This window comes from Symphodus melops, assembly GCF_947650265.1.
Source record: "Symphodus melops genome assembly, chromosome: 21".
NCBI classification, from domain to species: Eukaryota; Metazoa; Chordata; class Actinopteri; order Labriformes; family Labridae; genus Symphodus; species Symphodus melops.
Window position 1 is genome coordinate 3,130,435 of NC_136711.1, and position 26,586 is coordinate 3,157,020.

The 26,586-nt window shown below is 42.1% G+C and overlaps 1 protein-coding gene across 3 annotated transcripts in view; it reads right to left on the reverse strand.

The window, feature by feature from the left end:
• Positions 1-1,158: 1,158 nt before the first annotated feature.
• snx29 (sorting nexin 29) overlaps positions 1,159-26,586 on the reverse strand; it is a 123,865-nt gene continuing 98,437 nt past the window's right edge. For 2 of the 3 annotated variants that reach the window (XM_079372537.1, XM_079372536.1), the window contains exons 20-21: positions 11,582-11,721; positions 1,159-4,871 (exon numbers count right to left, since the gene is read on the reverse strand). In XM_079372537.1, coding sequence (XP_079228663.1) covers positions 4,745-4,871; positions 11,582-11,721 — 267 coding nt within the window. In that variant the 3' untranslated portion in view covers positions 1,159-4,744. Of the gene's footprint in view, positions 4,872-11,581; positions 11,722-24,861; positions 25,537-26,586 lie in introns of those variants that run through there. The other variant, XM_079372538.1, reaches the window with a different exon arrangement.

Consider the following 26,586-nt stretch of genomic DNA (forward strand, 5'->3'; position numbering starts at 1 on the left):
TATCGGTCCATTTATGCATACAGTTCATAATGTGCAGAATATAATGTGAGCATTGACACGTTTCAATGCGACATGGAAACACGAGCACGCTTCAGCACAGACCTCACATCTTCATCCCTCTGACTCCATCCACACCTCGTGTAGTGTACGTCCCTGCTCACGCATGGATGCATACATGTAAACTGACACAGGCCAGCTTAAGACGCGGGCGGACAGAATTAACGCACTGACTGACTCACACGCTTCAGGAGGAGAAATGATGAAGAGTTCGGCTCCAGCCACAAAAAACTAAAAAACCCAAAACTGAATCTTTTTTTTCGAGAATACATCAAACATTATCGACACAACAGAACAACATATTGGGTCTGTGATGGCTTCCTGCATTAGTGGGCACAATCAGGAGTCAATGGTAGATTTTTAGCAGCCACACATGCATGCATACTAAAAGTCATTAAAAGTCATTTTGTAACTTCTCAGTGGTAATTGGCGGGCCGGGGGGGGGGGGGGGGGGGTTGACATGAATTAACACAGAAAAACTTGATGTAGCAGCAGAAATTGACTTTTCCAGTCAACAATGACATCAGTGACACAGAAGCGTTTGGACTATACTGCACACACTGTACTTTATTGTTCAGCCCCTCTCTGCTGCCCCTGATAGATCAAACCTGACTGCTGACTAAGGCAGGAACAGAGAAAGTCCACTAATACAGACGTGGCATCCTGCGTAGAGAACACTTTGGCTGTGTCTCAATAAACTAAACCCGCTTCCTTTGCTCGTCATCGCTTTGATCCGCAGCCTCAAAGAACACATCCATATTTCCGCCGCCATCGTTTTGAAGGTTCTGAGAGAGTAAAATGGAGCCGATTAAGAGAAAGTGATGTTTGTGATCACATCATGAACACACGGACACCTCAGGGTGTCGGAGCAGACCTGCAGGATGTCACTGGACTGCATTACCCTTTTTTTCTGCTACTATTCTTTATATTCAGTTTGCACCTGTGTGCACTCAACAGAATAGAGGATCGTTTGACTTTTAGACAAAGAATCCTGATTCAAATGTAATCGAAATGCGTGCTTTGCAACCTCAGGAGAGGAGTTCACAACCTTCTTCAGATAGCTGAAACAAAAGTTTTAGGACTCCAAAGTGCTGCGGGGAGTTTTCCTCTCATCCAATAACTGTTCCATTTTTATTCAGCATGACTCACAAAAACATACTGCAGTGCACAAAATCTACTGAATGCATTTTCTTCCTATTAAAGCTCCTTTTGCAAAGTTTATTGAATTGGAAAGTTTTAAATGCAGCATCGTAGACACACATGGTTGCTAGCTTGCTAGGACCGCTACAACTCTTCTTTGAACCACCAAATGTCAAATAATTGTCCTTTTAACAAGGAATGTGATGAGCCGCACATAAAGACACTTCTCCATGGTGAAATACATTGTGAAGAATCTCTATGTGCAGAATTACAGATCATTACTGTCCACAGAGAAACAGACATTTGTGCGGAAAGGTTAGTTCCCCCCTCGGCTCTCAGACAACACAGAACCTGTGCATCCACACTTTTTATTGACAGAGACTCATTTCTGGTTGGTCTCTTGAGATCTCAACTTTTTGAACATCTCATTATAACAACGCTGAGAAACAGAGAAGTTAATGTCAGTTTTTTTACTCGAGGTCTCAACTTATTTCTCTCATTTGCTCAGGATGATCACAGATTAAACTATCTGATATCTAAAAGGTAAAACAGATTATCTTGTGATAATGGGGTCATTTTCTGGTGGTCTATAAAAACCAAACAACATAGGCTATAGTTATGCCATGATGTCATAGCCCACACTCAGTCCATCCTGCAGAAACGTCCAGTGAACGCGATATAATTTAAATCAACATGTTCACATTTCAGTTATGTTAGCGCTAGCCACCTGGCTAACACTAGCTTCATCTGGGCCCACTTACAAATTAAGGTTTTAGTAAAGAGGTTTAAGATTTTGAACCTGGGTACATCTTAACCGAGCAACAACAAGTCCAGTGTGTTTTTTTGTTGCTTTAAGAAGTCGTCATATTTAGGTGTAAAGTTTGGTCATTGTTGATCAAAATTAGGATTGACCAGGTTTTTGCCTCCATTGGCGCTCCCCATGAGATTAGGCCCCAGAAAGCTTTCCTCCTTCCTTATGGGCACCTTTTCCTTCAAAAAACAAACAAGTTAAGCCATTTTCTGAGTTTGTTTTGTGCTTTTGAAGCTCTGTGGTTTCAAAGATAAACGAGTCCAGATCTCAAGAAACACCCAGAAATGGATCAAATAAAACGTATGGATGGATAAATGTCCGCTCTGGGCTTCCATCTTCTAGAGATCCACTGATCCTTACCTTCACTGTCTATGAAAAGGCAGCTTGTTCTGTGAGACAGAGCTGTTACAGAGCGATCAAGGACATACAGTTAGATACTGTTGGCTGATGAAAAAAAAAAAAAGCAAACAAGGCAGTTCTACAGTTTGGTAGTAATCAGAGCAGATAATTACCTTCAATAAAAAAAGACAAACATTCACGTGTATGTTACATTACATGTTGTTAGGGAGCGATTTGTCAAACAAAAAATAAAGGTTCATGTGTAAAAGGATTCTTGATACTTTATCTTGTTTTATTTCTGTACTGACTTTTCATCAGCACGCTCACCACATATTAGTCTGATAAAAAGACACATGTGACGGCGTCCCTATGAGGAACAATGCTGTGCAGTGCTTACCAGTAGTGGGGGAACCTGTCAGGGTCACTTCCCTATAACAAAAACAACTTAATTAAAACCAACATAGCGTGTTTGTTCATCCCACCCCGACCCCCGCCGTTGACTCTGAACAGTGTTTACCATTTCGTGAGCCGACCCTTTGATTCAAGTTTTCCAAAAGTCTTCCGACACAATCAATCCTCGTTTGAACACAGTCTGCGTCTCCTCTTGGGTGATCCATACATATGCATGAGCTTCTGTTTTACACACACTCGATGCTCCGCAGCTCTTCGCTGTGCTCTGTAACCAGCAGCTTTTTTTTCAAGTGTTTAGTCACCGTTAAAACATTCATTTGTAACATAACGCTGCTTGAGATCCTGTTAAGACACATTAGTTAAACAATCTTTAAACTTTTAATTCATATGGCAGAACCAGCCGTTGATTAAGATCCTTATTTATGAGATATGCCTGATGGTTAACCATTCAAAACACAGCCTACACATTTATTTTAATTGGTAACATTATGTTTCCCTTCCTTTCTGCTCTGATTTGTATTAAGAAATAATCTGTTTATTGTAATCTGTGGATGTTAGGAAATTCATTTTTCAAAAGGTCACATATTATGCAAAATGCACATAGTTTTCAAACATTAAAGTCTACAAGCCCCCTGAATTATGAAAAAAAAAATCCATTCTCCTTATCTTCAGCCTGCTCCACTTTTTAGAAAATGTGTGCTTAAACAGGCCGTTTGGAGATTTTCCCTTCATGACATCACAAAGGGCAGTAGCCCCTCCCCCAGGTGGGTGACACTCCCACAGCTAGGTGTTTGTTCTGCCCTCTGAGTCTGCCTTCTCACCGTAAACAATAAAGCATGGTGGGAGAACCCGAGTGGTCAGACAGCTCATTTACATATTTAAAGCTACAGACACAGAAACGGCCTGTTCTGAGCAGGGCTGAAATAGAGAGTTTATAGACATGAATACAAGACCGGAGTGTATAAAACAATACACTTCACAGACATGTTTTGGGGAGCTCTGAGACTTTTTTTTTGAAGGTTGTCGTAAAGGTGAGAATATGTGACCTTTAAGTTGTTAATAAAAAAAAAATGAAAAGATGGATTTTTGGACTTTTGTTATTTTCTGTATTTACATTTCCCCGTGTTCTTGTCGGATAAAGTGTGGGATCTTTCACATTACAGTCTGTCTGGAGTCAAAGTTGGAAGATAAATTAAACCATGTAGAGATGAAAGATTTCCTCGACACCCCACGTCTATAAGTTCCAAACGGTTCCTCAGATGTGTTGGATTTAGCCGTGGTTTTTCCTTTCACATGATCATAGATGTAATCTTAAAAAAAGAACTGATATTAACTGCATCTCTAGAGAACCCGATGTATGATACACTTCCTGCAGATGATCAATAAGAGCCACAACACTGAGAATACAATATATACTGTAAGTAGGATGAAGGAATGCTCATTGACTGTTGGTCCACGCCGGAGATTGTGAGTTATTATCATCTAAAATATAATGGCACCATAATGTTGACACATTAGCTGAGAATCAACACTAATTCTTTAATCTGCCCCCTCTTCAGCCCCTCCTCACCTGGAGCAGAAAAGCAGCTACAAACTGTAGGCACTGTGACCAAGATACACTCTCACTAAAAAAAAACCGGAGTGTCACAGTAAGTAAAAAAAAAAAAAAAAAAAAAAAGGAAGGTCCTTGTCATCTTATTGTGTTTCAGATAATAGACTCGCTCATGTGCAGTGAGCAAAGGGTCTGTTTGTCTCTCAGTGAGGTAAGAGGTGCTGTATGATTGGGTTCATTGTTAGGCAGCCTCTGAAGAATTATCTTTTCACTCAGCCAGGAAATGCACAGAAACAGAACCCCCCCCCTTCTTCTTGACGGAGGCTTTGAAGGTCCATTACATGTCCTCGCACGCTGTGAGCCATGTGCCACAGTCCAGGTTTGGACAAACATCCACTCTAGTTCCACACTTTATATTCGGAGCAATAGTTAGTTCAGAGGTCACCACTCTGGGGTTCCGGTCGAGCATCCTGGTTGCCTCTGCGGCCCAGTCTGGGGAAGCGGGAGGACGTTTTGGATCGAGGCGTCTTGGCTCCTCCATCGTTGGCCTGCGGCGTGTCACTGTTGAAGATGGAACGAGCAGGAAAGAGAGGAGAAGAGAGAGAGAGGTTTGGTGAGCATCGAATTTTCTAAGATCATCATCTAAAAAAGCACTGGAGACCTAAATCCATCTAAATACTCCTTTGTCTGCTTTTTTTTTTTTTTTACGACTAAAAACCTTTTTTCTGTCACAAGGTTGAAAGTAATTTATTATAAGCGTTGAGCTTGTTATGATGTTAAGTCTTCTTATAACTCCAATCATTGCCCTGGTTGCCCTGACGACCATCGTCACACACAAACCTCCTTCTTATCTGATAACCATGAGGATGAATGAGAGGCACTTGTCAAAGGGAGGAAATGAAAAGCAGAGAGCGTGAACGCCTCCACGCCTTCCTCGTTGTATTCTCGTGAAGCACGTCTTCACCGAGACGCCGACCTTTCCCCTGCTGCGAGTGACGCTGCAGTTATTCTGTGACTGTTTTATCTCTACACTGGTGAAGGGACCGAGGTCATGATGCCAGCTGAGGAACATGAGAATCAGCATCTTTGTTTTAAATTGGCAGATTTTTGGAGGGATCGGTACAGAAGCAAAGTTAGAGTTGATTAATACTTGAATTTCCCTCGGGATCAATAAAGTATCTATCTATCTATCTATCTATCTATCTATCTATCTATCTATCTATCTATCTATCTATCTATCTATCTATCTATCTATCTATCTTTTACATTATTAGAAGTTAGAATATGTGTGATATTCTCGTATGTGCGATGTAAGCACAGTTAGCAGTTACATTACTACATTTAATTCACTTTAACCACAGTATGTGTGTCTCTTTAATGGCGAGCTGCTCCAGACGTGATTAAAGACATGGCGCTCATCTTCATGGTCCAGTTAAAGGAGACTGGTCACTTGCCCTAAATAAACTCCCTCATGGCGAGTTGCCTGAGCTGAATATGAACCCTGTGTGTTTAGCAGAGAAGAGAAGAGAGAAGCTTCTCTCACGTCCGCCGAGACATGGAGGAGACAGTCACAGCACAAGATCCAAACTTTGGCGAGAGGGGAAAAAAAACCCGGCTGCAGCGTCGCTGTCACAACTATCAAGATCAAACAAGTTGAGGAGGTGGTGTGACGAGGCCCGTCTGAGAGCGGGCTGAACTCTGTTAATATGTCAAACATTATTCCTTTTCCTCGGGCACAAAATGTACATTTAGCAGAAGCTCGAGTGGCAACTTATTCCCCTATCCACCCTGCACCTGGCAAGCTCAATCGCATCCAGTTACACTATTTGAATTTGACCGGGGTTGGCCGAGCTCTGACGCTATGGGGAGTTATATCAGCAAAAATCAGGCTAAATTGGGAGCAGCGTGTGGAGTTGAAACTGCGAGCCCTCCTCATTTATTCATATCAAACTGGGTAAAGTAGCCAAATGTGCTAAATTAATTAGGCTCATCGATTTTTTCCCCTCAGTTTTCAGCATGTGTTTGTCCCCCATTTGGACATGATATTGACTTGTGCTGGATAATCACTTTCCCAGGCTCGGTTGGAATATTAACAATTTCACTGCAAAGTGTTCCAATTAGAGTGAATGGGTACACAAACAGGAGCATGCATCAGAAATTGATTGTCTAACACAAAAGGGGAGAGGACGTCGAGCCCCCCTGCATATGCACCGATGGATTCAATACCTGTGGAAGTTCAATCCACGTATAGACACTCCTCTTGACCCTGAGACAAACATCTTTTTTTTCTAAGGCAGCAGAACCCAGAGTGTGTGTGTGTGTGTGTGTGTGTGTCCTGAACGAACCAGAGAAGTGTTCAGCATCTGACAAATTAAAATTAAAAATCCTACCCAATCATGCAGCAGCCACACTCCAAGATATGAACATCATGGCACATGACATACTACAGCGCACAGCGGAGGAACGCACCCCCTCATGGGACCTCACACAACTCATTTAGAATTTACTGAATTTCAATGTTTAGTAAAATCTTTGTCTCTTTTTTTCAGATAGAAACCTTCAAAATAAAACATTGGAAATCTTTAACTGTAAATTCAAATGTGCACTCATGGTCATCGCCATAGGAGACGTAGACGTGTCATCAGGTCCTGTCAGTCTGCAGGAAACACTGAAAACGTTTTTTAAAGTACACTTCAAAACTAAAGAGTAAAATTTGCTCAAACGTTTTAGATTTTTTTTAGTTTAAATCAGCTCTGCAAGATAAAACCAAATTGTCCAATACTATTCAAGTCAGTGATGCCATTTCTTATGGGAAACATAACTTGACCTTCTGACAACATAAAATGTCATCAACTCTTGCTTTTGCAGCCTTTTGTAAGAGTGTCTTTTCTCCAGCTGAATTTAGTAAAAGCAGGGGGGGGGAAACCTTCCAGACCGGCTCCCATCACTCACTCCCCGTCCTCATGAGGATTGACATGTAGTATTGTTTTTGACTTATCTTTAAGTTACAATTTGAAGTAAAGTAAGGATGTTGTCTGCCCTGTGAGAGGGATTTTGTCACTGTTACTAACTGCGTCCTCTTTTCGTGAGCAGGTCATTTGCAGCATCATTAAAGACTTTTAAAATCCATCTGGCCTTCGAGCACCAAGCGACTCAGCTGGAGGATTGAAGCACCCTTTGTTCTTTATTTATCTCCCCCTCGTTCTTCTATCTCCTCCTCAGACCACAGACCATCTTTCCTCGCCTCCATCCTCAGCTGTCCCCATTCTCACTTAACTGCTTCCTGTTCAGTCCGCCCTCCGATGGCTGCAAATTCCCTCAATGCACAAGAACATCTGTCATCTCGTGTTCAAGTATCTCAAACCCATCCCCATTGTATCTCCAATCTGCCAACAACTAAAGGATGATTAGCTCTGCACTGATGATGTAGGGTATTCTATGGCCTTTACAAATACATGTGAAAATATTAGTGTGTGGGAATGCATTCAAAGGCTGATGTTTACGTTAATTACATCCATCTATACAATGGAAATGGCCTGTTCAATCAATGTAATTGGAATTTAAAATGTCAGCTATTATTTGCTTGCTAAAGGTAATTACATGACCTATTTTTGTGAAAGGACGGTATATTTTTTTTCCCTCTGTCCATTACATGAGACGTGGCCTGCTGACTACATGTTTTCTACATTCCTATTTGTTGCATAGCCAACCGATGTTTGTATGGAGTCTATTCAGAGCCTCTCCACGTTCCTTCACTCCCAACACGTCGAGGTAATGACCACACTAATCAGGCCTTCATCCCTTGCTGAAGACATTAAACCAAGACACGTTTGATCATGCTAACCGAACAGCCCAGATTAGACAGTAACATCATGTTAAACCATGAAACATCATGACAGCCCAGGCAGGCCTCTGAGCCGGGAGCTAGGAATCTGGTGCATGCTGCCTGCAGTATGGAGGTGTTTCATGCTATGATCCCACGTCAGCAATAGTTTCTTACGTAATGATGTTGAGATCAGAACAGAGAGAGACCGACCTGCATGTCCGTCGCTTTAAGGGTTAATCAGATGCATGAAGGTGTACATGTTACATGGTAAAATGCTTAAGATTACGTCTATGTAACAGTTCCAGAGGCGACATTTTTGTAACAGTTTTGCCAGTTTTTCTCACCACGCTGGAGTACAACAGAGCTAAGTTATGCGACGACCTTTTAAGCTAAGGCAGAAGTGACAATCCTGCAGTTCATCGAGTGTCCACTTGAGGCTTGCTTTAGTCACATACACACCACAGCATTTTTACAGCATTAATTCACATGTTTACAGCCTGGTACAGAAAACAAAACAGTTCTAACTAGTTGTTGTATACGGCTCATTTTTGATTTTATGAACGGTGCGTGATATCCATATTTAGGCGCGTATCTGACATGATGGACAAGTGGGTAACTGTTCATCGAGAGGTTGAAATCCCGCCTCAGCTCCAGCTATCAGCCAGTCGTGAGGTTGACTGAAAGTTGCTGCCGATGAGCCTCCGGAGGGTCCTACGTCACTCAGGCTTCCTTCTTTAATATTTACAGTCTATGTGTGAAAGCAAGCGGCAACCTCAGGTGTGGAAAAAGCTTTTTCCATACACACCACGTATGAAATCAAACAGTCTGGTCTGGAATGATAATATTAATGAATATGGAATTTTTGGGGCCAATATCGATTTTGGAGGGAGAAAAAATCTGACACTGAAATATTGGCCAATATCCTCCTTAGATCTATGCGCCATCTGTAGAAGTAGAGCGATATAGATATGCACATTTATTACTTTGATCACTCGACTGGACGTACCAGCCCATACATCACTGCTCGACACTCTGGAGGGTGATGAAGTTTTTTGTAATAAATATAGCGCCCTCTAGTGGTAAAAGATAACTTCTGAATGAAATACTATTTGATACAGATAGAAACTGGATATGCTAATATCAGCCGATATTATTAATTTCATGTGATGGATTCAAACTTTACATGCACCACTTCTAATAAAACTAAAGTTTGTTCTATTTTCTAATTTCTATAAATACAAAGTAAAAAAAAAGACATTACCGAGCTGAACCAGGAGTTATACAAATATACAGTAAGGATGTAAAAATACATGACGGTATGGCTTCTGCATAGAAAAGCTGGAATAAAAATATTTCAGTGTTGGAAGAGCAGAATAAAGTAAAGTCCCAAGAAGACTTCTGAAGCTTGACAGTAATATTTCATGCCGTTCACAGTCGTGGAATAGAGAGGTTTCTATTTCAGCTCAGCGATATGAGAGAGACAGGCGGGGTTATTAAGCCTCTCAGGGCAGACATAATAATGAAGTCTGTGCTTCGGAGGTTTACACCTGTCTTTGTTGTACTCTTCTTCTGCTGGACTCGAACCTTCAGAGGATAACCTCTCAAACTGAATCCGTCTCCTACTATTCATAACATGGTGTATTGATTTCTTCACGTTCTTGGAATGTGAATAATTGCTTGGTGTAATGCCCCCTGACAACAAGTGTTTAACATTTAATTTACGATTTGGTACATTCAGTAATTCCCCACAAAGCTGCAGCTCTCAGTCAGCCTGAAAATGTCTAATCGGCTGCAGTAATTGAAAACAACTGTAAACCTCTGCAGCGCCTGTTCACATCTTGTAATCAATCCGTCAAATCGACCCGTCTTTCAACTTCCCCAATGCTTCACGTTTCCCCAAAGGAGATTCTTCTAGATCCTGGACATGTTTTTTTTTAATTTTAAAATGATGACAGAGATGAAAATGACTGACCAAACTGCCACTGGGAGTGCCAAGAGACTCCTGTCTTAGCTGAGTGAATATTGGCTTTTCCAAACCAAGAAAAAGAAAAGCTTCTTTCTCCAACCCATCATTCATTGGACAGTTTTATCGTCATGTCCTTTCGGTGTAATATCGACCACTTTCCGAATCGACACATCTACTAAACTTCTGGATTTCTGTAAATACTCGATGCATGCCCTTCCTTCAATTGAGGAATTGAATATTTAATTCTTTACTTTTACACCTTTTCCCCCCTGCAGAAGTTTAGTTAATCTGATTAAAAATCAGATGAATGAAAATGGGCTTCTCTACATGATCAGTGCTTCAGTGACATGTTGAAGCTTACACCGTTACAGCTTGTTTCCTTTGAACCGAGACGTGTGACTTGTATCAGAGGATTTCAGCGTCTCTAAGAATCAGAATGGTTTTTTTTGATGTGAAGTACATTTACATATACAAGGGAAGTGTTCTGCTGTATTGGTGCAGGAAGAGAAAGGCTCTTTGTCTCCACTCAGAGCAGGTCATGCTGCGCTCTGATGCAGCTGCTACAATCATTGATCGTCTCCTCACCAGATCATAGAGGGATTATTGATTATAAGAATTATTATTAAAGACTACAACGAGACGTCTTAAATGATGGATGGCGTGAGGAGCATACGTCAGACTGTACAAGGAAACATTTCACAGCCTCCCCTTTTCTTTGACTTTTTCCGCTGTTTCTAGAAAATCTCTCCGTTTACATGCTGATGCGCAATGAATGTTGCCATGGTTACCAAATGATCTTGCATAATTATGCAGATGAGATGCAGATTATACTATGAGACAGCGCTGCGATGTGTATTCACTATGATGATGATGACGATGATGTTGTTGTTGTTGTTGTTGTTTCCTTCGCCTGATGACTCAGATGTCTCCAAAGAGGAAATTACACTCTTGGTCGGACGGTGTGACGGGTAAGCTGGCTGACTGATCGCTGGAGACTGATGTGACAGAGAATGACTGGAACGTCTCATCTTCAGACGTAGCCTGGGAGGTGGGAGGGCAGCCGGGGCAGCGTGCACTTTCACACTCACAGCGTGTGTGTGTGAATATTTGGGTGAGAGAACATAGACGCTGTATGTGTGAAGATGTGTGTAAGTGTAGCACGCAGGGGAACGCTGGAGTTTGTTTACAAGGGATTTGGCATTTTCATTGACATTAATCCTCAGTGTTTGTATTCGCTAACGACGACAAGGCGGCTATCACACAATGGGATTCCTGTGAAGTTATAATGCAGCTCAACATTTTTAAAAAGATATTTAATCTTCATACCACCACATTTAAGCTGTGTGGATTCCTTCACTCACCTTCTGTTACATGTGCATCAATCACCCTCAGGTGGATACCATACCGTACCCCCCCCCCCCCCGCTCCCCACACACACACTGGCTGCAGTATGGAGCCGGCCTGTGTGTGTCCACTTACAGACAGAAAGGCAGCAGAGACAGCAGGGTCTCCTTGGTGGGCCGGGCGGTGAACTCCGGCAGTGTCTGGATCACTTTGTTCATCACCATGCGAAGGTAGCCCTGCAGCTGCTTCCTCCTCTCCTCCACAAACTTGGCATCCTACGGAGGGAGAGAGAGAGAGAGAGAGAGAGAGAGAGAGAGAGAGAGAGAGAGAGAGAGAGAGAGAGAGAGAGAGAGAGAGAGAGAGAGAGAGAGAGAGAGAGAGAGAGAGAGAGAGAGAGAGAGAGAGGGAGAGGGAGAGGGAGAGGGAGAGAGAGAGAGAGAGACATTCTGTATAAATTATGTATTTCATGGTATTCGTTTAACGTATCATTCTCGAGCCTTAAAATTCTCCTGAAACGTTAAACAACCTGACTCTGCAGCTTCTCTCACTCAGAAGATGTTATGATATGTTTTCAATCCTCTCAGTGAACTCGCTCTGCTTCTGTTTCATTTCATTGTTTTCTTCTTTACTTCCATGTTGATAACCACTTAAAACCTTTTATTTATTAAAACGTTGTTGTTGCTTGTAGCCTCTGTCTTCATGCTATCACCATATGTTACTGAAGCGCATACAGGAAGTGGTTGGTTGGTTTATCTGCACACCACTACGTGTCATCTTTTGTCTTTTATGTGCTCTTGTAGATTTATGTCACCAATAAAGGGGGAAAAAAAGTCCACACAGAGAATAAATCCCATAGTTTGGGTTGTATTTGCAGAGATGCAGTGCAGAGAGGATGCTGGGTCTCCTGAACATATGTGGCCTGGAGGCAGAGAGCTCCACACTGTGACTTAAAGACGTGGGACTCTGCAGGGATTAGTTCTTGTTTCTCTGCCAGGATCAAACGTCACATAGATGTTTCCTGTGATTTGTCCCTCTGAGCTTTCCTCCTGTTACGTCAAAGGATGGACGTTTGCTGTAAAAACCAGAAACTCTTAAAAAACGGTTTACAATAAAGCTCATCAATAAAAAAAATAAATAAAAAAGAAGTTTATTTCAAAGTACTGGAAAGCCTCTGTATCAGAGAGTCGCTCGTCTCTCAACAGGAAGGTCGAGGGTTTAAACGCCAGCTCTTGCAGCCACATGTCCAATGTGACCTTGGGCAAGACACTCAACCCTAAGTTGCATCTGCTGCTTCGTCGACGGCGTATAAATCTGTATGAATTGGTTAGCTAATAGCGATGGCCACTTTACATAGCAGCCTCTGCCATCAGTGCATGAATGGGTGCGAATGGTTAAGTGTCAAAAGACTAGAAAAGCACTTTACAAGCTCCTCTTTTCTAGTCTCTGATGTTGAAGAAACACAGGAGGCATTTGTTTGAGCGGTCAGAATCCCCCTGCTCAGAGACTCAATCATGGAGGCAGAGGCACAGCGCCACATGGCCAGTGCTAGCATGGCTAATCCTCGTCCAGCAAGGCTCAGAACAAAGCCTGGGCAACGCTCCCTTTTTACATTGAAATCAAACATACAGCCAATAAGGACGGCAACATTTTCCACTTTTTTGGAACTTATGTTTCAGTATTGATCCAAAATCCCAGAACCTGAATACTTTCCCAAAAAAATACAAATTTGATGAATTTGATGAATTTGTTTTTCAAAAGGTAAAAAAACAGCCAAAAAATAATAAGTGATGAGTCAAGGGTATTTTTATAGTTTCACATTTTCTAAGTAATATAATTGAAGAACTTGAGGTTACTAGTTGTGGAGTTTTTAATAAATTAAAAATAAATAAATCAATAAATCCGGTCTTTGCAAAATACAATTTAATCCAATTATTTTTGGTTTTGTTCATACAGCAGCAACCACTCAGTGTTTGGTTCATATATTTCCATTTCCACAAAATGGGTTTTAAACCATCACACTCATTACTTTTTCATTTTAACGACTCGTTCATGTAAAATTGAACTTTATTAACAAAATGACCCCAGAACTGTGCTGCTCGAGATCGAGAGTCTCCAACACAACGCTCACGAGTGACAGGTAGCTTCTCTGTAACGTACCCAGACGTTCACAGACTGCACAAAAAAAAAAAAAAAAGAACATTAATTGCAAGCTGGAAGTCTCCTTCTGCTTGAATTCAATCAAATACATGTGGAGCGTCAACACACTCGAGTCCAAGGTAACGCAGCATGAGACTTCACTGTGGGAAGCATGCTGTCATCTATAAAGCTGAACAACCTCAAAAAACAGCAATCTCTATTCAGCTCAGCAAACAGCACAGAGGCCTCGTCTGAAGAGCGGCACATGCTGAAGAAGCTCTTAACACCAGAGGTGATGAACGCAGGGGCGAGGAGGTTATTAAAGGACAATCAAACGAAGAGTGAAATCATATCTGCCTATTCAGAGTTTGACATGTTTATTATTTATGTTCCTCTGTGACTAATTTAAAGATAAGAAAAGACTGAAGAATGCTCTATATATACGTTTCCATTTTCAGCAGGTGAACAACGTTATTTAGTTTGCCCAGCGTGGGCTCACTCACATGTTAACATTACAAGACAAAGGTGCCTCCAACACTACTCATAAACACATCTGTGTGTGTGTGTCAGATGAGTGTGTACGTCTCACCATCCTGTGCTGCGAGGAAAACCTCTTGACACTCTCTGACAGAGAGCGCAGCTTTCCTAACTTTGAACTTTTCCTCTTCTTTCGGAGATGAGGTCATACATTTCTTCTTCCACTTTGTTTGACTCTGACAAGCTAAGTGAAGCTGCTGGATCTCTTCTTTCACTCGCAGTGTACAACAACAGGCTGAAAATGTGTTTTAAAGTAATCTCCATAAATGCATTTAATTAAAAAAAAACACATCCGCTGATTTTTGCTGCATACAGTTTTTTTTTTGTTTTTTTTTTATCACAATCTGCAGCTGAAAAGCCCAAAAAGTTTGGAGATGAAATACCTCTCTCACACTTTCAAACAAGAGAGTAGATAAGAGGTTCACCGTCACCCGAAGTCGTGGGCAAGTAGACGAGGGGTGCAGTAGGAGGGGATAACCAGGCTGTGCTGCATGCTGGGTAAAACAGACACGGTGGAAGCAGCTAAATCTGATGTGTCAGATGAGACTGTGCATGCCAGCGTGGGTTTCATGCTATGTCAACACAATAAGGGACACGGTGGCTGCTTTCATAGATGTCAGAGCAGTAATAATGCTAATGGACATGGTGACAGATTCATCCTCTTGTGGAGAGAGAGAGAGGAGGAAGGAGGAGGCCAGGTGATGTCTCTTTGTTTGCAGAGAGGATGGAGAGGGCAGAGCGGGAAGCACGGTGGCATACTGATGCAGGTACAAGACCCATTCTTTTCGCTTGCATCTGTCTTCTTACTTCCACACTTCCCTCTTCTACTTTCCTTCTCTCGCTCGCTCGCTCTCTCTCTCTCTCTCTCTCTCTCCTGTGCAGACACATGAGCAAGGCTTTGAAAGATAAGACATTTCTGTGTGCACACTTATCTTAAGCAAATGTTTGCCTCGTGGTTATGTGCATGAAGCATACCTTGATATGCGATTATAAAATGGTCATGTAACGGGGACACACACACATATACAGTACACACACACACACACACACACACACACACACACACACACACTCGACAGACACACACAGTACAGCTAAATGTCACTTCTAAGAGTAGACAGATAAGCCAAGAGGGGAGCTGTCAATGGAAGAGAAGCGTAAAGAAGTCACAAATGTGTCAGGGTCTCCACAACTGCTCGGTGAATTCACTGCCAGCTCCTGCATTCACGATTGTGAAGGAGAAAAAAAAAAAACACACTGAGGAATGAAATGTTGCCTGGCAACAAAAAAGCGAAAAGTAAGTACAGCTTCAAGCCCTTTTTTTCCTCCCAGCAGAAAATCAATGCTTTTGACCAATGCTTTGATTGTGTTTGTAATTACAGTGAAATGTTCCTGTTATTCGTAGAGATAATGGAGGAAGGCCAGGAATGAAAATCTGTGACCAAACATGCTGCTTGCATGATAAGCTGCTGTCTTGGCAATCCAGACACTTACAACAAGCAGAGTGCATGTGTATTCAAATATCCCGTCTGATGGGTATTTTCTGGAAACAAAAAGTACTTGGCTTCACATAAGCAGCTAAATAATAAATAAACAATCTCCCAGGTTACCACTTCAAACAGAATTACCAACGTTGGTGCTGTGATGCACCTGTAGCACACTTGAATTAAACAAGAACAGACAGCATCGCTTCTTGCCTGCACAACCCGACGAGGTGGAGACTTATTCCGGCGTGTCAGCCCACGCTGGGCCGCGCTGAGGCCGAGCACGCCGTTCACTCTGTGCTGAATTTAAATGGACACCAACCCACTGGTCCAGGCCATGCATAAAACATCACAGACCGTTCAGGAGGGCTTAAACAAGACCTCCACAATGTCTCTTTGTCATAATTAAAGGCGTAAGACATGCATATTGCATAACATGTGAACATAACATGCTAAGGCTGGTTAATAATTCACTTAGCAGTTGGTGATTAATTAATAAGGGCAGCCTTGGCTCTCTTTGTATGCAGATGGGCCGACTATCATGAGGAAACAGTAGTTGTTTAAGCGCCATTCTTTCTAGTGCGATAACATTTAAGGGCTAATATTATGTTACAGTGATCATGATCATTAAAATGCATTACGCACTTTCTAAACAAACACCTGGTATGTGAGGTCACATCTTGTAACCATTGTTTTGGCTCCAACCTTCATGAATACCATCCTGTAACGGTGTGTCACAGTAAACGTCTTTTCTATTGAGAGCTTCTTGGCTGGTTGTTCAGATTAGTCCAACATCTTGGAAACTGTTCAGCTTCAGCATCGAGCGAAACAACCAAACCTTAAATATGTTTGAACACAAGTCTGATCCACGTGAGCGAGAGAAACAATCGCATACCCAACGGTTCTGCTCGGCCCACTTTGGAAAGACCATCATATTTCTCCCCCCCCCCCCCCCCCCGCCCCTCGCCCCTCGCCATACACATTAACATATATCGACATTCACTGAATACACGGTCTTTGCTGAAAAACACTTTAAAAAAAAAAATTTCTCTCAAGCATTGGCTGCTAAAAGTACAGCACAGCATCTTCAGAGAGTGACGACTAACTAAAAAAAAAAAATCTAACAAGCAAAGAGAAGCAAATTAAAGGTGATAGTCTAACATGAAACTTTGTGATGTCTGGTGTAGATTTATTGTCAGCCTTCCATTTCCCAAAAAGACCGCCAACACCGTTTGGATGGGCCCGGCTAATTGGCTGCTGGCTGTAAAGTTATTTTCTTTTCTTGTTTTGTCCAACAGGACTCTAAACTAACCCCACCATCCTGTGATTTGAAAGTCTTGTACTACTATGTTGTGATTGGCAAAGAGAAGCAGTAAGTCACCGATAACACCACTGAATTTAAAATTCTACTTTCAAAGCTCTTAATGGTCGGACATCATCTTATCACAAAGAGCTAATAGGAGGTAGAGCTCTCAGTTATCAGGCCCTTCTCTTCAGGAAGCGTCCAATAGTCAGAGTCTGGGAGGCCGACAGCCTCTGTATGTTAAATACAAGGTTTAAAATGTCACTTCTTTAATAGAGTTAAAGAGGGATTTGACGAGAGCTACTTGGAAACATTGGCCTGTGGGCCGCGCCGGGGCCCTGACGAAGCGGCTGCTAAGGGCCTGTCACAGGCAGCCTGAGCACAACATCATCTGCCCCGTTTGGTTGTACAGCTGCAGAGTCTTGCCTGAAGCACTTGGAGATACGGAGAGGGGAAGGCTCATTAGCTCATTAACAACACCCAGACACGCAAATGAGCAAATGAGTCAAAGCCCTGATAATGCGAGGAGCCTGTGAGGTCACAGTCCCCGCTGTCTGGGGACAAACTGTGGCACAGGCTGCTGTGACCTAAAACGAGATTTATCTCACTGACAGCAACCCTGAAAAAGATCCCTGTTTGTTTGTTTGTGTCGCTCGTCTCCCAACTGGAAGGTCAGGGGTTCGATCCCAGCTGCTGCAGCTACATGTCCCGTGTAGACACCGAACCCCAGCTTGCTCCCGCCGCGTCATCGGCGACATGCAAATCTTTATGAGTGACACTTTATAAAGCAACCTCTGCCATCAGCGTGTGAATGTGTAGATGTAAAAGCACTTTGGTTAGTCAGAAGATTGCTACATTATTCTTTTTTTTAAGTCGGTGAGAAGCTCTCAGAGTATTTATTAGGATGTGTGTGAAAACAGGGGTGGGAGTGTGAGGAGAATTTATGTGTGTGCATTTTTAAAAAGATGAAAAAGATGAGCCGTTACTAATGAGGAACAGTAAAAACAGTGATGACACAAATTTGGAGGGAAGTAAATTCATTAACTGCCTCCTTCTATTTAAAAAGTGTGGATGAGAGAGATCATTGAACTCCATCATTTCTTGTACGGTAAAAAATAAGTTTCACAACAAAACATGGTTTGAAGTTTTAAAGGGATACTTTATTTTGGGACAGCCACTGACCCCTGACTCAGTGTAGGCAGGATTCTTGGATTTCAGAAACGGGACTCATTTGAAAAGTTTTGCTCATTAGAACCATTATTGAATGACATTTGTTTATTTCTCCAGATATAATTGGTCTCTAAGGTTCACTTGGACGATGGCAAGCTCTTTAAGTTCAAATCCTTCACATACAATACAATGCAGTGCTGTATGCGAGTACATAATGGAGTATGGCGCTTTGACAACATCCACCTACAGCCCAGACTTGTTTCTTGAGAGAGGATCCAATTAAATAAAGAAAACAAACACTCCTTTGGCAAATTAATAAACCATGTCTGACTCCAAACTGACTCAAGTAAAGTGTTGATATAAACTATGGTAGAAACAGGACAAATATGGGAAAGTTAAAGTAATTGGTTTTCCACTCAAACTCTCAACTTTAACTGTAAGTAAGAAACAAGCAGATCCTGATCATTGAGCTCCTTGAAATAGTCACATCTTTAAGTGCAGACTATGAGCAGTGGCGAATTAAGAGTCTGTTGGAGCCCAAAACAAAAATGAATTGGGAGAATTTTTCACCTTCATGTCTGCTAGCTAACACTTACTCCTAATTCTTCTTCATTTTGAGCACTATGAGATCAGGCTCCTTAAGGGAGGTTCCCTAATTTAATTGCAAAATTTGCAAATTTTGGGCCACTGCTTTCCTTAAAGTTTGTGAGCCCTCAGGGCCCCCTTCTGGTCCGGGGCCCAAAGCAGTTCCCTGCCTTGCCTGTTGACCAAGCAGCGCCTCTGACTGTGGGCAATTAAAAGGTAAAAGGACAGCTGTGGCTGGGTGGCCTCTTCTATCCAAGTTTCCTGATACAGATAAAGGTACAGATATTAGTGTCATCTTCAGATCCCCTAAATAACATAAGAATTAGAAGGTTACTCATGTAAAGAGTGTGAAGGTCAAATCATTGGATGTTCTGGGTCTTTCAACAGAGACGTTGGTCGATGGTGATTGGATGGAGGTTGTAAAAGCTCATTTCTTCAGAGTCCCCACTTTTCAACCAAACTCATCTGTATGTTTTCACTTCCAGCTCCACCTCCAATGTGGCCAACTTGCTTCTTTCCTGCATTGTACAATGATGCCAATGACCTCCCAACGCCGCTTATATAACTTAGAACTCAAAAGGGCCAGACAGTCCTTCTTCTCTGAGATAATCAACAAGCACAGCAACAATGCTCGGACTTTGTTTACTGTTGTGGACAGGCTGACCAACCCCTCAGCATCAGTTCCTGCTGAACTGTTATCTGTAAAGGCATGCAATGACTTTGCATCGCACTTCACCCAAAAGATTGAACAGATTAGACAGACAGTCAGTGAGTCTACTACAGGCCGCCTGACTGTAACTCCTGTACCTCCTAATGAAAACACTTTAGCTAACCTGGTACATTTCCACCTTCTAGATCCAATAGCATTAACAGACATAGTTCAACACCTCAGGTCCACTACATGCAGTCTTGACATTCTGCCCACAAGCTTTTTAAAAAATGTTTTTACCTGTGTTGCACCAGATGTATTGCAGATAGTTAACAGCTCTCTTCAGACAGGCACTTTTCCTAAGTCGCTAAAGACAGCAGTGATTAAACCCCTCCTAAAAAAGAGTAATCTGGATGCTTTATCAATTAATAACTATAGACCCATATCTAACTTGCCTTTCTTTGGCAAGATAATTGAAAAAGCAGTGTTTGTGCAACTTAACAATTTTATGGTACAAAACAAATACTTCAGTGTTTTTCAGTCTGGATTCAGGTCAAAGCACAGCACTGAGACTGCTCTTATCAAAGTGCTAAATGATATCTATGTGAACAGTGATGCATCTAAAGTCTCAGTTTTAGTGCTACTGGATCTTAGTGCTGCATTTGATACGGTGGACCATAACATACTGCTGGACAGACTTGAAAACTGGCTTGGAGTTTCTGGAACTGCCTTAAATTGGTTTAAATCTTACTTGCAGGACAGGGACTACACTGTGTCTGTTGGTAATTATGAATCTGAGCATGTGAAGATCACCTGTGGAGTTCCTCAAGGTTCCATCCTTGGGCCGCTTTTATTTAACATCTACATGCTCCCTCTCGTTCAGATCATGGAATATTACAACGTTTCCTATCATAATTATGCAGATGACACACAGCTCTATATATCAGTGTCAACGCATGACCATAGTGCCTTATACTCACTGAGCAAGTGCATCAACGAAATCACTGAGTGGATGTGTCAGAACTTTTTACAACTGAACCCAGAAAAGACTGAGGTGATTGTTTTTGGCCCTAAAGAGGAAAGGTCAGAGGTCAGCACTTGTCTTGAATCCATGTCCTTAAGAACAACAAATCAAGCCAGAAATCTTGGTGTGATTATGGACTCAGACCTCAAATTCAACAACCACATTAAGATGGTAACAAAATCAGCTTATTACCATCTGAAAAATATTGCAAGAATCAAGGGTTTTCTGACCTAACAAGATTCAGAAAAACTTGTTCATGCTTTTATTTTCAGCAGGCTGGATTATTGTAACGGTGTGTTTACAGGCCTTAGTAAAAAATCTGTCCGACAGCTGCAGCTGATCCAGAACGCAGCAGCCAGAGTCCTCACCAACACAAAGAGGGTGGAGCACATTACACCTGTGCTTCAATCACTGCACTGGCTGCCTGTGTGTCAGAGGATCCACTTTAAAATCTTACTACTGGTCTATAAAGCATTAAATGGTCTTGGCCCTAAGTACATGTCAGATCTACTTGTAGAATATAAAACATCCAGACCGCTCAGGTCCTCAGGAAGAGGTTTACTCAGTGTTCCCAGAGTCAGAACCAAACAAGGTGAAGCAGCGTTTAGTCACTACGCTCCTCAACTGTGGAACAAACTCCCTGAACAACTGAGGACTGCTGGCACACTTAACTCCTTTAAATCAGGCCTTAAAACTTTGTTATTCGCTCAGGCTTTTAATTAGAAATATACTGTCTGCCTTAATGCAACACATTCTTCCTTTTTTAATAGTTTTAACAGTTGTTCCTTTATCGAGTATTTTCACTTTCATCCCTGTCTTTTAATGATGTATTTTGCATTCTTTCCTAAGCTCTGTTTTAATGTTTTTCTGTTCTTATGTCTGTAAAGCCCTGTGAATTGCCTTGTGTCTGAACAGTGCTATATAAATAAACTTGCCTTGCCGAGCCTTCAACCTCAACCGGTATGAACCAAATCTTCTATGGCTTTCCCAGTCCTTCTCTATACTCTCCTGTCAAGACAGAGTTAGCCCAAAGCAAGATTAGCTGCATTGTTGCCTCGGAGACCAAGGTGGTTCCCAACTTAAAAAAACACAACAAATCTTGGCACCAGTTTTGTGTCATACAACCCAGCCAACAGAGCTGTTCTTGGGGTTTTCCTTTGACCATGCTCCCTCCCTGCCTGACGAGCATGAACACCCTGGTTCAGCACACGCATATCTTCTGTTACCAATTCCTCTATTTTGATTGACACAGCAAAATATTGGAGACATTTTCAAGTCTCGAATCACATCATCCTTTGCCCGTGGCTTTGGAGAAGTTTTTCATCAGAAGTTCCATGTCAGATAGAGCATGCTGCGAGGAAACCCACAACCATTCAACACCTCTGCGATTGATCTTCTGTACGAGCTGCACCAGTTGATGAGTCTTGACATCACTCGGGGCCGAATATTAACAAACTGTCTAATCACGTAACACAGGCCTGAGAGCTGTCTGGGGAGTCAGGAGTAAGCATTCATAAGCTCCCTGAAGTGGAAACATTCACACAGGTAGGCTTCTTCATGTTCTACGTGTGTGGACGACGCTTCGCACTAAGATTTGCAAAGACGTAAATCCAAAGCAGCGCAGACTTGAAAACTACAGCTGTGTTTCCCTTTGAGCTGTCAATCATTTTGGGAAGTGTGTGTGTGTGTGTGTGTGTGTGTGTGTGTGTGTGTGTGTGTGTGTGTGTTGAGGAGCTCGTCTTGGCATGTAACGTAGCTCGTAAAGGGTTTACATGTGTGCACATTTCCACCGTCACTTCATATGTTTCATCCTCATCGAGCAGATATTCACGGTGCCGTTAAAAGGCTTTTGAAGGTTTCTTCCTGTCACATACAGGAACAGCTAGAAACCCGTTACATGCACATGACAGTGAGAAGCTTTACAGCATGTGTTTAATGTATGTTCATGTCCAAGTCCGGTTTAATGTGCCAAGCTGCAGTCAAAGTGTAATAGATGAAAGCAGGAAGAGGCAGAGAGTTGGAGAGATGGAGGTGACAAAACCAAACAAATCACATGAACAAAGACAAACAAAAACAGAAACAGATGGACTGGGAGAGAGGATGCAACACAGCCACAACACCTTTTATCAACACAGCTTTTCAACATAGCCCAAGTCTAAATGTTTTGACAAGCTGTCAACCGAGATTGGAAGTGAAAAAAAAAGTCATAATCATCCACCTTCCTATACTGAGCATCTTTTTTTTTTTATACAAGTGTACCTTTTGAAAACACTTCAAAAAAATGGGGCCTGTATAGATGTTGAGTGATGGAATATTTCATGCTCGGCTGAATTTCAATCGTGTTTTATTTCAAAACGTGGAAGAAACTGTACAAGACGTGCAGCGAATGCAAAGTGAACCTGATGTACTGCAGCTTCCTGTTTCATAAAAATCACTATCAAACACACGGGACGTCATAAAGTCCTGTCAATGGTGCCATGTTTCATATCAATACACACGCACACACGCACACACGCACACACACACACACACGCACACACACACTGCTTGTTTTTAAATCTTGTCTTTAAACTGGCTTTCATTCAGAATGACGGTGTGTTTTTGTTCCTTTTGTCTTTTCCTGTTTTACCTTTTTTTTAATGTTTTTGTTCGTGCAGAAACTTCATTCGTGGAACTCTTTGAAAAACACTTTTGGACTCCAAAGTCGAGAGCCAACAAAGACTGACTGGATCGAAAACAACAAGAAAACTCTGCTGATTACTGTGAAAAGCACACAATCACAACAAACACAGTGCATGCTGCAGACACAGAGACACACTTCAGCGTCTCCTCTCACAACTTTTAGATTCACTTATATACTGTGCAGCTTTAAAAGGCACACACACACGTGCTTCAGCAATCTGCTGCTCATCAGATCTTAAAGCTACAAAGCCCTCCACCTGCTCCCTCATTTCATGTCGTTCTGGCTGTGAAGGCCTACAGCTCTGTGTTTCTGTTGGTAACTTTATTAAAACTTCTGTTGCTAGAGGAGCTTGTGATTGAATTACCAAATTATTGAATTCAATTAATTTTACAGCTCGGAGGGCTTCATGTTTTCCATTAGCTTTAGGGCTATAGGATATTCTCCATCCTCGCCGATGAAATTTGAAGAGCCTGACCATGCATGGCTGATGTTTAATTATTTTTTTTCTAAATGTTGATCACGACATGGTTAAAACAGCATCACCTTCTAGAAAGTTCTCCGTCGTTTTTAGTGAAAGTCTGCGAGCAGTCCAGACGTCTCTGTGCGAACAGATTCTTCTCCCTCTTGAGGGAAAGAAAACACTCGGCACGAGACGAGCTGCTCACCTCATCACAGCAGCGTTAGCAACTTTTCTGCTTCTTTCTGTCCAACGGGCCATTTTGATAGCTGTTCATATGATACCGTGTTCTCCTAAGAAAAATAAATACCTTTCAATGAGTGCAATAGAATTATATCCATTTACATTTAAATCATCTCTGTGTGTGACTTTGTGTTTTTGCTGCTGACTGTCTTTGCCCAGGTCTCCACTGGAAAAGAGGTTCTTATATATTTCTTTATTTGGAAGACATACAGCAACACACATTGAAATATTGGTATGAGATAATTATAGCGATGCTTCCACAAAGGTGACAGCTATCGCACAGTACTGAGATCATTTTGAGAATCATTCAGGCGGCAGACACATTTGCACCGCAGCGTGCTGACATTACAACACATTTCACTCGCACTGCCCCACCTTGGTTTACCTGGAGCTTCTGGACGCTCGCCTTCTTAAAGCTGAACACAAGGGGGCAGTATAAAGAGCGGTACCTTTTTAAGTAAGCTCTAAAAAGGTTAACTTTAACTGTATCTGAACACCAAAGGGAACCTCACAGGGAAAATCTCAAAGGGAACAACATGATTAAACAAAAAAAAGAACATTTTAGAAACATTGTTGAACTGTAAACTGGCAGAGAACAAACAGGTAACTAACTAAAGCTCCTGTAATCGATTGATCCGTCTGTGGGCAGAGTGGTACCTCACATCTCGATGCACATGCATAAGTAGTTTATACAGGAGAAAACTCTGATCCTGCTGTCTGTCAACAAACACATATGCCCTCTGTCACCGCTTAAAAAGCATTTTAAATCAAATCCATAGGACCAACCTGTTTGGACCTTATTTGCTTATTTAAGGCCATAAAAAGGAATCCAAACTAATTTCAATCCATCATAACCCAAAATCTCCTCCCAGGCGCTTTAAACTCGAAAGGCTGAGTCTTATTCAGCAGTTATTTCCAACTCCTGAAGTACAAAGTGTTTACATCAAGCAGACACTTTCACAAACAGGGTTCAATAGAAAACAACCAAACACCATAAAACAGCACAAACAAGATGACAACATCGTAGGAACACGGGCTCAAAGGTCCAACACACTCAGCTGAGACTCAATAAATACGCAGCATGTGAGTCACTGTGTGCTGCTCATGGTAACGTCCTCTTAAGCGAAGGCCGTGTGTGAAGGGAGTTCTCATCATAAATACATGCAGTGCTTGGAAATACATCTTTAAGAACACGGTCCCTGGTTAGAAAAGGAGGAAACAAGGCCGAGATCAATGTTGTTTTTGTTCTTTCTACATAACTTCAGGTTTGAGTGATGAACTGGAACAGGAACAGGAAAGCTGGTCTCCATGGTGAAACTTGACTTCCAGCAGTGGGATCATTGGTGTATTGACTACACTTAAAATCAATGCATCTAGGGCAAAACTCAAAACACTTCTGCCCAGTGTATGAACAAGTTTGGTGTTAAGTTTCTTCAAACACACCAGTGAGACTTTACACTAAGAGCGAATTGAGCATTAAGTGAGTTGGTTCATCCAGCAGTGGAGTCGCAGTGTTAAACATGTGGTCAAAGCGTATCACTGCTCTCCTCACAGTTATGGCTGACCTCCTGGAGATGGTGAAAACCAATAATTCACCCAAACCAGCAGTGTAATGGGCTTGCAGAGAGCTTTTGCAGACACTAGATGACCCTTTGATAGACGGCTGCATTTCACCACACAGTCATAGAGACTCAGAAACTCCAGCTTTTCTCCCATTTTTCTGCAACTCATGGTCGAGTCCAGCTTCCAGCCGTGAAAGTGCAGTGTCTTTGAAGGTGGGGAGTCCGACCGGAGAATTTGGCTGTGAAAGAGTGAAATCCTACCAAACCAGAGAATCGGGGTCAAAACCAAATTATCTCCCAAAGGTTGGAGGGGGACAGCGGAGAACAGGATGAACAGCAGAGGAGAAGGAGGAGAGACTTCCTTTATAACTGGGAGAGTGGATCGGTCTGCATGTTGTATAAGAGTATAAAAGATGGACTTTGAAAACTTGAACATTTTACAACCTAAGATACATTTTCATTGGCTGATATAAATCTTTACGACTGGTTAGAGATGCGTTGGTACACAATCTTTTATGGGTTGGGCGGCAGTCGTCCATTCTGAAGGGTCCCAGTGTGGACCACAAAACAAACGTTTATCTGGTAACTGGAGAGGTGCCAGGTCACTTCCTGAGTGCTGCAGAAGTCCCTTGAGCAAGGCACCGAACCCCCAAATATTCTGGCGTGCTCCCTGCGTAGCAGTGTGTAGCAGCCCCACTCTGACACCTCTCCATTAGTGCAGGTCCACAACCAGTACCAAACCAGAACTTCCCTCAGGGATTAAAAAAAAAGTAGGTCAAATGTTAAAAACGCCAACTCTCCTCTAAGTGTAGAGTGATTGTCCACACAGAAACATCCAGAACTATCAACAGCACATCTGTGGAAGGTGGTTTCTTTGTGGCCTTTCCAAAACCAAAAACAAAGAGCATCGATTTTTAAATGAAAAACCCACAAACAATCTGCTCAACACAAGCTGACGATGAACTTTTCTGACTAAATAGTTCAGTACTGTTCTCAGTGTTCCTCAATATAACTTAACAAAGAAATGTTTTACTTGCTATGTACAGAAAAGCCGTGTTCTTAGTAGCATATGTGTTTCTTTTCTTTAATGTGAAGGGAAGCTAACTTGAGCAGCTCTGTCTGTGTTTTTCTCTCCAGTACAACGAGCCAGTGTTACATGGACAACAAAACGACGGTTATAAAGTTCATTCACATAGAATGAACCTCTGTTAGTCCAAACAGTCACGCTAACCGGACCAACACATTTCTTCCAGGCTGACAGAACTTACTGCAAATATTTCTACCTCACAATCAGGTGAAGACAAATT